Source organism: Anolis sagrei, chromosome 8, assembly GCF_037176765.1.
Source record: "Anolis sagrei isolate rAnoSag1 chromosome 8, rAnoSag1.mat, whole genome shotgun sequence".
Taxonomy (NCBI): Eukaryota; Metazoa; Chordata; class Lepidosauria; order Squamata; family Dactyloidae; genus Anolis; species Anolis sagrei.
Window position 1 is genome coordinate 379,580 of NC_090028.1, and position 13,272 is coordinate 392,851.

The window sequence follows — 13,272 nt, forward strand, 5'->3', positions numbered from 1 at the left end:
TTCTGAGCTCCACCAACAATAGAATTGAACCAAGCTTGGCATATAGGACTTCCATTATTACCAAATACTAGAGGGGTTTGGGGGAGGTATGTACAGAAGATGACATTTGCAGTACCTTTTGACCAGGCCTCCTTGCTGCCCTGAGAGGGGTCCAGGCTCAGCTGCAGCAGGGAAGGAAAGGGAAAGCCAAAGAGCCTGGCTGGCTGCCTCCCTCCTTCCTGGCAGCACGTGGAGGGAGGGAGGGAGGACTTCCCTCTCGCCTAGGGGGCGGGGCCTGCACTTCTCCATTAGAAGAAGGCTGCGGAGGGCGCATGGGGCCTGCAGGAGGAGGCGTGGCCTAAGGACAGAACAGCGCCCCCTGGCAAAAAAAGTATTCCGCCACCGCTTACTTCGAGTAATGGACGGGCCGCCCCTGCCTCCAAGGCCCATTCGGCAAGGCGTCCCAGAAGGATACTGTGGTCGACGGTATCGAAGGCCGCTATTGCATTACATAATAATATTATATGTATGTATAGTGTATCATGTTATTAGCACAGCATAATATTAGTATTATATATATCGTAGTATACCACTATGCTTGGAACTATGTGGATGTATCTGGTGCAATGAACTTCTCCTGAGGCGGGAGCGTTTATCAATGACTGTTTGTTCACTGATGGGTCTATGGGCTGCCATAAACATTGTTGTTGTTCTACGGTACTATTGTTATGGGAGTTGGAGTCCAAATCACTTGGAGGGAAGGCTGAGAGTGTGGTGAGGGAACAGAAGACAGAAACACCATCTGCGGGTCATTTCCTTTTATTGGTTCCAATGCCCCTCTCCTTCCTTGGGGCTCCTCACCAGGGCAAGGCCTTCCCTTCCCAGGTGACCAGGGTCCCGTGGTGCTTCTCGGAGAGGCCGCTGAGCACGTCCAGGATGCCGGCTATGCTCTCCTCCACGGTCAGGTCTGCCTGGAACACAGACAGGGAAGAAGGCCATTCAAGAAATAGAACCCTAGAAGAATACACTTGGAAGGGACCTCGAAAGGCCATCTAGTCCAACCCCACCCAGCATAATCAAAGTATCCCATCCAGCCTCTGCTTAGAAGTTTCCAAGGAAGAGCTTCCACCGGACTCCGAGGCAGAGAGTTCCACTGTTGAACAGCTCGTATGGTCAAGAAGTTCTTCCTCACGTTCAGGTGGAATCTCCTTCCCTCTCATTTGAACCCATTGCTCCTAGTCCTAGCTTCCTGGGCAGCAGGAAGGAAGCCTTGCTTCCTCTTCCTTAAGGCATCCTTTCAGATATTTATCCATGGCTCCTCCCATGTCTCCTCTCAACCTTCTCTTCTGAGGCTAAATAGACCCAGTTCTTTAAGACGCTCCTCAGTGGGATTATTATTCATGGTCTCCAGGCCCTTGATACTGCTAGTTATCCTTTCCCTCTGGACACCTTCCAGCTTGTCTCTCATATATATATATATATATATATATATGAATGAGATATAAATTTGAAGGGACCCCCAAAGGCCATCCAGTCCAGCCTATTCTTAACTAGGAGTCATTTGTAATTCTGAAGTTTGTAACTTAGGGACTGCCTGTGTATGTATGTACATGAGAATATATGAGATAGATATAGATACAGATTTGGAAGGCCATTCAGTCCAACCCTATTCTTAACTAGGAGTCATTTGTAGGTCGGGCGTTTGTAACCTTGGCCTGACCCACCTTCTCGGTTCCCAGGTCCGTCTTGACCCAGCCGGGGTGGATGGCCGTGCAGAGGATGCCGTCCTCCTTGTAGCCCATGGACTGCAGCTTGGTCAGCATGTTCAGCGCCGCCTGGAGAAGGAGAAACGTTTGCAAGAAAGGACGGAAGGAAGGAAGAGCGCAGAAGGGAGAACTGAGGGAGGTTGGCTGCGCTGAGTATCTGAGCCACAGCCTGGTCACATGGTTGCCCTATAGCCCCCCATGGCCGGGAAAGGTTGGCTTCTCTACTGAAAACGAATGCAGCTTGGTGTGTGGCATTCTTCTTGGTGGCCTCTCTGAGCCACATAAATGGTCCTGATTGAGAACTAGAATCAGTATCAATAGGAGGTGAGGGCTCCACGTGGATGAATGTCCAGCAGCACCATGCTCCCTGGCCTCCCAATGAAGAACTGATGAAAGAAGCCATAGGTCAAAACCTCTTGCCCAACGTATTTATTTATTTTATTTATTTATTATTTACATTTGTTAACCGCCACTCTCAGCCCGAAGGCGACTCGTGGCGGTGTACAGAACATAGAACATAAAGACAACAGTTACAGTAGATTCAGGGTATAACATACATCTTACTAACACACAGATAATTAAGCTAAAAATCCGCTTCGTCCTGTTTGGGTCATAATCAGTCTCGTAGTCCTAGTCCATTCCGGTGGTCATTCCAAAGCATAGCACTTAATTGAAGGCCTTTTCGAAGAGCCAGGTTTTTAGGCCCCTGCGGAAGGCCATGAGGGAAGGCGCCTGTCTAATTTCAGCGGGGAGGGAGTTCCACAGTCGGGGGGCCACCACCGAGAAGGCCCGCTCTCTAGTCCCCGCCAAGCGTGCTTGTGAGGCAGGCGGGACCGAGAGAAGGGCCTCCCCGGATGATCTCAAGGTCCTCGTGGGCTCGTAGGCCGAGATGCGGTACTCAAGGTATCTTGGGCCGGAACCGTTTAGGGCTTATTAATCAGTTGGTGGATCGATACGTCCAGGAAAATTAATTCCCAAGACATGTGGGAATTAAAATTACTCAGTGCCTAGAGAGGCCAGACCAGAATTGTTACGGTAAGGACTCAAGAGCGATGGGTTTTTTAAATTGATGAAAGCTCTTTATGGGCTGAAACAAGCAGCATTAGCTTGGTATGACTGCCTTAATGATAGGCTGTTGAAAATGGGCAGACCCATGTGTGTTTACCAGGAATGTAAATTGTGACTATCAAATTCTTTTGGTTTATGTAGAGATGATCTTGTGTTTATTGATGAGACTAACAATGAGGTGAATCATTTTGCTGCTGAGTTAAAGCAACAGTTTCAGTTAAAAGATCTTGGACCCATACAGTATTTCCCGTGGTTAAATATTATGAGGACTGAACAAGGTGGTTTTGTTTTGAGTCAGAAGGGTAAAATTCTGCACATGTTAAAGGTCATGAACATGGAGAATTGTAAAGGGGTCCAGTCACCAATGATTTTGGGTTTTCATAATGAGGTAGAAAATGCTGAACCAATTCAACAGGGGGAATTATACAAGAATGTAATTGGCCAATTATTGTACGTTAGCAATTATACCCGGTCGACATTGCATTTTCAGTTAATTTATTGAGCAGGTACTCAAGTAACCCAACCATAGAAGCATAGAATGGTCTCAAGAGAGTATTGAGATATTTAAAAGAGACCCAGAATTTTTGTTTAGTTTTGAATTAATTAATTTTGGAAGGCTATGTCAATAGGGATTTGGAAACAGCCCCGACAGGAAGTCCACAACAGGTGATTAAGTGTCCTGACCATGCGCTTGCTCTCTCTCTCTTCCACCGTGACTGTCTCTGAGTGTGAGTAACTGTAAATAATTTGGAACCCTAATAGAGAGAGAACTGCCAGCGGGTTTGATTGAAGAAGCCCAGGGGCAGGGGAAGAGCCGAGGGGAACTGCTACTCCGTAAGCACATATCTCAGATCCAACTGTCCAGAATCTGGAGGCTGCCGATTCCAAGGGTCGGGTTGAACCCAAGCTGCCTTTTTGGGGAACCCCGACACAACTGACCTTGCTGCAGCGGTAGGAGATGACTGGGAAGATGCTGTACATCTCCGGGACTTTCTCAATGGAGGAAAGGATGGTGGACATGTTGACGATGGCCGCCTTGGCACAGCTGAGGGCTGTGTCCGGAGAGGCCTTGGCCGCCCGCTTCAGCAGAGGAAGGAAGGCCTAAGAAAGGAGCAGAAATGGTCACTGGTTGGGTCATCTCATCACTCACCACAATTTGCAAGGCATTCCCTCTATCAGATTGCGGCCTGACCTTGGTGACTAGCATGGGTCCCACCAGGTTGATGTTGTAGACGTCCAGCATGTCTTTGGCGGTGGCCGACTCCAAGGTGCAGGCGGGCATCACCCCGGCATTGTTGACCAGCAGGTTCAGGCCCCGCCCCCCCAAGCGGGACTCCGCCTCCTTGGCCGCAGACTGGACACTGGCCGGGTCAGTGACTTCTGTGTGCAGAGACAAGGAGGAGTGACGTTAGGGCACAACGTGATAATCATAATATAATGACCATGGTAATGATAATATAATGATCATTATAATACTATGTAACACGATAATAATAGTATCATATAATGATAATGATAATATTATGTAGCACTAATAAAATAATAAAAATTAAAATAATATTTTAATAAAATATTATTAAAATATAATTTTAATAATAAAATAATGATAATATAATGATCATGATGATAATATGATAATCATAATAATCATAATGATAACTCTCTGGAACATGATAATAACATAGTATAATGATATGATAATAGAATAATAATAACACTATATAACACAATGATAATATAATAATGAAAATGAAAATGCTATGTAACACAATGATAATAATAATAATAATAATATTATAATAATAACACTATGTAACACAATGATAATAATTTAATAATGATAATGGAAATGCTATGCAACATGATTATGATGATAATAATAATAATAATATAAGAATAACACTATATAACACAATGATAATAATATAATAATGATAATGAAAATGCTATTTAACACGATGATGATAATAATAATATAATAATAATAACACTATATAACACAATGATAATATAATAATGATAATGAAAACACTGTGTAACATGATGATGATGATAATAATAATATAATAATAACACTATGTAACACAATAATATAATAAAAATTAATAATAAGAATCATGATGTTCATGATATTATAATGTCACACATTGGTAATAATAATATTATTATAATATAATGATAATGATAATATAAAATATAATAATGATACTATGATAATAATAATATAATGATAATAATATAATGATAATAATAATAATAATAATAATAATAATATATTGATAATAGTTCTAATAATATAATGATAATGATCATAATGATCATAATAATAAAATGATATATAAAATGGATTATAAGTGTCATTTCCTAATTGTGTCTCAACCCATTCAACCTAGCCACAAAAACGATGAAGTTCCTGGAGGAGAACAACTACTTTCAAAGGAAGGACCACACAATTAAACCGGAGATGGCACTTTCAAGCCATGAACAGGACATTTTTCAAGCACTGTTACACAGTGTTACAACCTTTCCTTGCCTATCTTCCATTGGGCAGGTCCTCTGCCTTGAGAGCTTTTCCTTTCCTTTTCCTCCCATGCCTCTGTGCTAACAAACTGGAGACGGTGGGTGTTCGGGGAAAAATGTCTGTAAGACTGTAGGATCTGTATAGCAATATTAAATGACCACTCACAAGCCGGTTTTGCTTTGAAATGGATATATTGCTTGTATCTCTGCAGCAAAGAAAGACACTACGGACTTTTTCCCACCACCACTTCCTTTTAGACACCCTTCCTGCCCATCTCCCCCTCTTTTCCGTTCCCTTATTAGAACATGTTGCTTCACAAGTTCCAATACAAGGTTGCCAGTGCTCTTTGCTGGCTTCAAAATGTCACAGAGAGAGAACTGATTCAGCCAGGATGATTCAGTCAGGATGTCACGGAGGGAAATTGTGATGTCTTCATGCCGTCAGAAATTGACTCCTGACAATGTCAGAGCTGGAGATTGCAATTGCCTTCCAGCTGTGAGTGGGTCCAGTCCTTGGAGCAACACACACACAGAGACAAGTATTTTGTCACCAACTGTCTTGCACTCTTTGCGTAAGGCATGTGCCTGCATGCGTTCCTCTCAGGGATTAGCCATTCACATCAACAACCGAGTTGTTGCCAACCAGCTTGTTGAGCCTGTATTTACTCAATTTTTTTATTTGGGTCAAACAAGAAGAGTCTAAAGTAGTTATGTTACCCTCAAATCTGATGCTCACCTTTTTGGACTAAATTACATTGAAAAAATGGTGTGCGCATTAGTTTCGCATTCTAGGCTGAGAGGAATCCAGTCCAACCCCCTTCTGCCAAGAAGCAGGACAATCGCATTGAAAGCACCCTTGACAGATAGCCACCCAGCCTCTGTTTCTAAGCCTCCAAAAAAAAGACATTCTGGTGCAGAGAGTTCCACTGCTGAACAGCTCTCACAGTCAGGAAGTTCTTCCTAATGTTCAGATGGAATCTCCTTTCTTGTAGTTTGAAGCTGTTGCAGCAGATAGGAGAGATAATATCAAGAGAGATCCTTTCTGGAGAAAGAAAAGTAGGGCCTTATTTCCAGCTGGGACCCTGGAGTGGAGCTGTGTCCAAAAGCAACCAGAGAGAGGATAAAGAATTGGAAGCTGAATGTGTGTCAATGGGACACACCAAGGGATCTTGTCGTGCCATTGAGACCAGCTGAGATAATAATAATAATAATAATAATAATAATAATAATAATGATGATGATGATAATGATGATGATGATGATGATAATAATAATAATAATAATAATAATAATAATAATAATCTTTATTTGTTACCCCGCCACCATCTCCCCAACGGGGACTCGGAGTGGCTTACATGGGGCCAAGCCTGGAAAACATATTACAGTAAAAATAAAACCAAAACATAAGCAACAGAGGCGGCCCTAGGTAATTTTCAACTGTAAGCAAGCAGTATTTTGGTGCCCCCACTCCCACCCCCAACCAATCACTGATATATATTTTCTGTTCGTCGTGGGAGTTCTGTGTGCCATATTTGGTTCAATTCCATCACTGGTGGAGTTCAGAATGCTCTTTGATTGTAGGTGAACTATACATCCCAGTAACTACAACTCACATATGTCAAGGTCTATTTCCCCCCAAGAGTGCCTCAAGAGTGCTCCTGGGCAAAACCAACTCTACTGCAAAGGCTTACTTTGCGTAATGGGTTGAGCCGCCCCTGGCAACAAGCAACAGGGATAAACAGAGACATCGGTGGCATAAGCTTCCATAGACGCATGTTTACTCCTACACTATTGAAATAAATGAACATAATGCTAGATAGATAAACAGATAGATAGATAGATAGATAGATAGATAGATAGAGTAGGAATAAATAAAAGAATGTATAGAGAAATCAGCTCCATTCAGCATTAGTCTGTTGCCTTTTATAGGGAAAAGCGGACAAGTTATATACTCGGGAGCAAGAGATGTTCCTGCAGGAAAGGGAATCATTGATCTTAATTGATGCTCAAACCAGGTGAAGAAGAGAACGAAGGAACGAGATTCAGGCAAAAGCGTGCTGGGTGGGAGTCAAGCATGTGGTGCAGTGGCCGAAAAGGCGATGGGTGTTCGGGGGAAAAATGTCTGTAAGACTGTAGGATCTATACAGCAATATTAAATGACTACTCACAAGCCGGTTTTGCTTTGAAATGGATATATTGCTTGTATCTCTGCAGTAAAGAAAGACACTACGGACTTTTTCCCACCCCCACTTCCTTTTAGACACCCTTCCTGCCCATCACTCCCTCTGGAAAAAATAGATATTTATTTATGCATATATTGTATGTACTTTACCAGTACTGAAATGTATTTATGCATATATTGTATGTACTTTATCAGTACTGAAATGTATAGAAAAATCAGGTTCTCTCTCTGTATTAGAAAGAATGCTGAAGGAGATCTGTGTCCAAGGCACGGGCAGGAGGGGGGTGAACATTCCAGGAAGAGGGGAGATTAGCCCCTCCTAGTAGCAACAGAGATAAGTAAAAAGTAAGGAGCCAATCCCCCCTCCCTCCTGACCAGTCAAAGTAGGCCCCTTGATTGAGGAATGTAAGCTGTAAGCTGTATGCTGCTCTCAGAAAAAATATAGAGACATGCCTTTTGTATGTTGGAAGATAGAATTTGACATTTCTATGATGCTTAAAGTGACGCAGTGAATAGTGCCAATGTATGTAGAAGCATGTTTCTTTGTTTGCCTGCATTTGAAGTGTATAAAAGGCAGTCAATGCCTTTATCGGGCACTCTGCTTGCTTTTGGACACAGCTCCACTCCAGGGTCCCAGCTGGAAATAAGGCCGTGCTTTTCTTTCTCCAGAAAGTATCTCTCTTGATATTCACTCTCCTATCTGCTGCTACATATCTGTGCTGCGTCAAGAGGAGCGCAAGGCTATTCCGTCTTGTCTTGCCAAATCGGCCTGAAAGGGTCAAGGAAGAGGGGACGAAGCCCGTCCGTGTCGTCTAAGAGGAGACGTGGCAGCTCTTGTCCCCTTCCCAAAGGGAGGCCATGTCACAACGTGCTGAGAGGCGATAGTCAACCCTCACCAGGCTTGTGCAATTTGGGGCCTTCTTGGGGACCGATTCGTGCGAAGGGAGGTTGCAAAAAATTAAGATCAAAGCTCTGTTTTCTGCAGAAGTTTTTGTGCATGAATCATTCTCTTGAGAAAGATGCCCGGAAGGATGGAATCTCACTGAGAAAACAGGTAAGACGAGCCCAATGGGTCCGGCCCTTCCCTCGTCCTTCTCTTTGGGCCTGAAGCAAGGACAAGCTTGCGACCTGACCATCAGGTTCCTGGCCAAAAGTGGACGGTGCGGTCCTTCCTCGGAAACTTCTCTGTTATTGTGGCTGAATGGGTCGAGGCTCAATCATTCATTGGGATAGGATTGCAAAATGTGCTCGAATTGCAAAGTGTCCCTCTCGCAGAAACAACGTTTGGGCAGTTGAGGAAACCTTTCCCATGTTTTTGTGATGGAACCAATGAGAAAATGGCCTTGACCCCCAGGAACTTACGTACCAAGCTGCAGAATGACCAGGTTGGGATGTTTGGCGGCCAAGGCCCTCAGCTCCTGCAAGGAAAGCAAAGGCGTGCAGAGAGGAGGGAGGGAGGGAGGTCTCGTGCGGGCCCTCAACGTCTCCCCAAAGAACCCCCGCCACGGCCCTGAGAGCAACCTTGAGGCACACACACCCATGGGATGAGGGATCTCTTCCTCTGGCAGAAGGGTTCATTTTCCCTTTGCAGGACTGCGCATGCATTTCTCTTCCTTTTCTTAGTTGTACACCCCGTATGGTCTTTCAATGCGCTCAATCATGGGACCCCAAAAGGTCATCTAGTCCAACACCATTCTGCCATAAGGGAAAAGCACAATCAAGGCCCTCACAACAGATGGCCATCCAGCCTCTGGACTAGATGACCCTAAAGGCCATCTAGTCCAACTCCAACCTAATAATAAGAATAAGAATAAGAATAGAGTTGGAAGAGACCTCAATAATAATCCAGTCCAGCCCCCTTCTGCTTTCTTGCAGGAAAAGCACAACTGAAGCACTCCTGACAGATGGCATTCCGGCCTCTGCTTAATAATAATAGAATCCTAATAATAATAATAAAATCCTAGAGTTGGAAGGGACTCTAAAGGCCATCTAGTCCAACTCCAATCTAATAATAGCCACTGCTTAATAATAATAATAATAATAATAATAATAATAATAATAATATCCTAATAATAATAATAGAATAATAGTTGGGAAGGAACCCCAAAGGCCATCCAGCCCAACCTCCCCTGCCCTGCAGAAAAAGCACAGTCAAAGCCCTCCTGACAGATGGACATCCAGCCTCTGCTTAATAATAATAATAATAATAATAATAATAATAGAATCCTAGAGTTGGAAGGGAACCCCAAAGGCTATCCAGCCCAACCTCCCCTGCCCTGCAGAAAAAGTACAATCAAAGCCTTCCTGACAGATGGACATCCAGCCTCTGCTTAATAATAATAATAATAATAATAATAGAATCCTAGAATTGGAAGGGAACCCCAAAGGCCATCCAGCCCAACCTCCCCTGCCCCACAGAAAAAGCACAGTCAAAGCCTTCCTGACAGATGGACATCCAGCCTCTGAATAATAATAATAATAATAATAAGAAGAAGAATAGAATCCTAGAGTTGGAAGGGAACCCCAAAGGCCATCCAGCCCAACCTCCCCTGCCCTGCAGTAAAAGCACAATCAAAGCCCTCCTGACAGATGGACATCCAGCCTCTGCTTAATAATAATAATATCCTAAAGTTGGAAGGGACTCCAAAGGCCATCTAGTCCAATCCCAATCCCCGGATAAGCACAATAACAGCAACAACAACAACAACACTTTTCCCTACTCCTTGAGTTTCTGTGGGGAAAAGGGTGGAGTAATAATAATAATAATAATAATAATAATATTGTTTCCTACTCCTTGGGTTCCTATTGGAGTTTCTAGCCTCCCCCTTCCTCTGTTGGGTAAAAAAGCACAGAGAGAAGCCGAGAAGCCAAGCTCTGCAGGGAGGGAGGGAGGGGAAGGGGAAGGAAGAAGGAAGGGAAGAAGAGAGGATGGATGGGAAGGAAGGAAGGAAGGAAGGAAGGAAGGAAGGAAGGAAGGAAAAAGAAGGGAGGGAGGGAAGGGAGGAGAAGGAAGGAAGGGAAGAAAAAGAAAAGGGAGGAAGAAGAAGAGAAGAAGGAAGGAAGGAAGGAAGGAAGGAAGGAAGGAAGGGAAGAAGATAGGATGGATGGGAAGAGAGGAAGGAAGGAAGGAAAAAGAAGGGAGGGAGGGAGGGAGGGAGGGAGGGAGGAGAAGAGGAGAAGTAAGGAAGAGAAGAAAAAGAAAAGGGAGGAAGAAGAAGAGAAGAAGGAAGGAAGGAAAGAAGGAAGGAAGGAGGGAAGGAAAAAGAAGGGAGGGAGGAGAAGAGGAGAAGTAAGGAAGAGAAGAAAAGAAAAGGGAGGAAGAAGAAGAGAAGAAGGAAGGAAGGAAGGGAAGCAGGAAAAAAGGAAGGAAAGGAAGAAGGAAGGAAGGCAGGAAAGTGGGGGGAGGGAAGAAAGGAAGGCTTTTCTACTTTTTCTCCTCCTTGAGACCATATGGGGGCAAAAGGTGAGGTAGAAATAACGTTAGTAGCAACAACAACCACAACCACAACCACAACCAATCCTTTTTCCTTCTGGGCCTTGTTGAGCCCAAACCATTTGGAGAAATTGTTTTGCACAAAGGGCCTGGAGTTGTGGTTGTGGTTGAAAGCCCTCCCAAGAGAAAGTCCAGAGGTGCCAGCCTCCCCCTCTCTTCCTCTCTGGCATCAGGAAGGAGACACAGTCAGGGAGAAGCCAGGAAGCCAGGCAGGCTGGAGGAAGGAAGGAGGGAAGAGGAAGAGACAGGGAAAGGGAAGGAAAGGGAGGGGGGCCTTTGGTGCTGACCTGTGCCCCGGAGCCTTGGGGGTCCCTGCAGGTGGCCAGGAGGACCTTGGGGGGCTTCTCCTCCTTCCTCAGCAGCTGCTTGACCAGCTCCAGGCCGATGCCCCGGTTGGCCCCCGTCACCAGCACCGACTCCGGCATCTTCCTCCTTCCTTTCTTCTCTTCCTTCTCTCCCTTGCACTGGGGCCCCTCTGCTTCTGCTTCTTCCTCTGGGCTCCTCCTCTTTGGCTTCTTCCTTCCTTCCTTCCTTTCTTTCTTCCCTCCCTCCTTGCCTCCCTTCCAAGGCAAACAGCCCCAGGCTATGAATCGGAGAAGTCGGAAAGGGGGCCCCAAGGGACATCCAGTCCAACCCTATTTGGCCAGGCACAATCAAGGCCCTCCCGGCAGAGTACCATCCCGTTTCATAGACATGGAGAAAGAGGATATGGTGGAACCAAGACTCCTGCAGGTGGAAAGGGATCCAGCCCAACCCTCTTCAGTGAGGCAGTGAGGACAAACAACCCAGAACTCCCTGCCTTCAAGCTGATCTGACCTGCAGCTGGGAGTTCCGCAGTTCTCCTTTGCTCACTTGGGCCAGTTTCCATGGAATGTGGCCACAGCAGCAGCTTCAGCTAAAAGACTCTCCTTCTGTTTTGGCTTTCTTTTCCCTTCCTAACATTGTAACAAATCCCCCCAATAAAGTATCAAATTAATTGCAACTTTTCCCTCTCTGTAGTGTTACTTTGTGTCCTTCACTGCCTCCAAACTATTCCTTGCATGAACTTTCTCTTTCCCAGGCTGCAGATGGCTGCCAGCCTGCCCGGGATGCGATTTTCGCGTCCTGGGGAGGCCGAAACTGTGCTCCTCTAAACCGTGGATACGGAAACCCATCAGGTCCCCATATCCGCGAGTCAACGGATTGCTCCAAAATCGGTGCCATTCTTCTCCGGGGCTAATTCTAAGACTAATGAAGATTAATCCCGGCAAGACAGAGGTCCTCTTGGTCAATCATAAAACAGACCAGGGTATAGGGTGGCAACCTGTGCTAGATGGGGTTGCACTCCCCCTGAAGTCACAGGTCTGCAGTTTGGGGGTCTTCCTGGATTCTTCACTTACGTTTGAGGCTCAGGCGTTGGTGGTGGCTGGGAGGGCCTTTGCACAACTAAGACTCGTGCGCCAACTGCGACCATACCTTGGGAAGGTGGATCTGGCCAAGGTGGTCCACGCCTTAGTCACCTCTAGACTGGATTACTGCAATGCACTCTACATGGGGCTGCCCTTGAAAATGGCCCGGAAGTTTCAGATGATCTAACGGGCGGCAGCCAGGTTGTTAAATGGGGCTCCTTGCAGAGAGCAGTCATCCCTCCTGTTCAAGGAGTCCCACTGGCTGCCATTCATTTTCCGGTCCCAATTCAAGGTGCAGCTTCTTACCTACAAAGCCCTGAACAGTTTGGGACCCGCCTACCTGCGTGATCGCATCTCTGTATACGAACCCACACAATCCCTTCGATCATCCGGGGAGGCCCTGCTCTCGATCCCACCAGCATCGCAGGCGCGATTGGTGGGGACGAGAGAGAGGGCCTTTTCGGTGGTGGCCCCTCGACTCTGGAACTCACTGCCTACAGACATCAGACAGGCCCCAACTTTGACAGTCTTCAGGAGGAAGTTGAAGACGTGGCTGTTCCAGTGTGCCTTCCCAGAATAATGACCCCATAGCACTTTGTCCTCCAAAGCACTTTACATTCCTTTAGGTCTGCTCGTATGCCCTTCCACAAACACCAGGATCACCTTCCGTTCATGTCCCAGCATTATTTCCAATTTTAACTTAACATTTGGCCTTCCCACTGTTTTGAATTATGTGTTGTTTTATTGATAATGTTGTTTATCTTATTGTCTATGTGTTTTTAATTGCTTGTATTGTTGTGTTTGGACTCAGCCTCATGTAAGCCGCACCGAGTCCCTTGGGGAGATGGTAGCGGGGTACAAATAAAGTGTTGTTGT

The 13,272-nt window shown here is 45.4% G+C and overlaps 1 protein-coding gene across 2 annotated transcripts; it reads right to left on the minus strand.

Annotated features, from left to right (window-relative positions):
• Window positions 1–782: 782 nt before the first annotated feature.
• Window positions 783–11,537, minus strand: LOC132783281 (C-signal-like). 2 transcript variants are annotated; one of them, XM_067470914.1, is made up of 6 exons: window positions 11,296–11,537; window positions 8,882–8,933; window positions 4,006–4,193; window positions 3,753–3,914; window positions 1,704–1,814; window positions 783–950 (listed from the first exon to the last, which is right to left on the minus strand). In XM_067470914.1, the coding sequence occupies exons 1-6, from the start codon at window positions 11,431–11,433 to the stop codon at window positions 837–839; spliced, it is 765 nt and encodes a 254-aa protein (XP_067327015.1). In that variant the 5' UTR covers window positions 11,434–11,537; the 3' UTR covers window positions 783–836. The 2 variants fall into 2 exon arrangements, with proteins under 2 accessions (XP_067327015.1, XP_067327016.1); XM_067470915.1 differs by having other exon boundaries at window positions 783–946; window positions 1,700–1,814.
• Window positions 11,538–13,272: the final 1,735 nt, after the last annotated feature.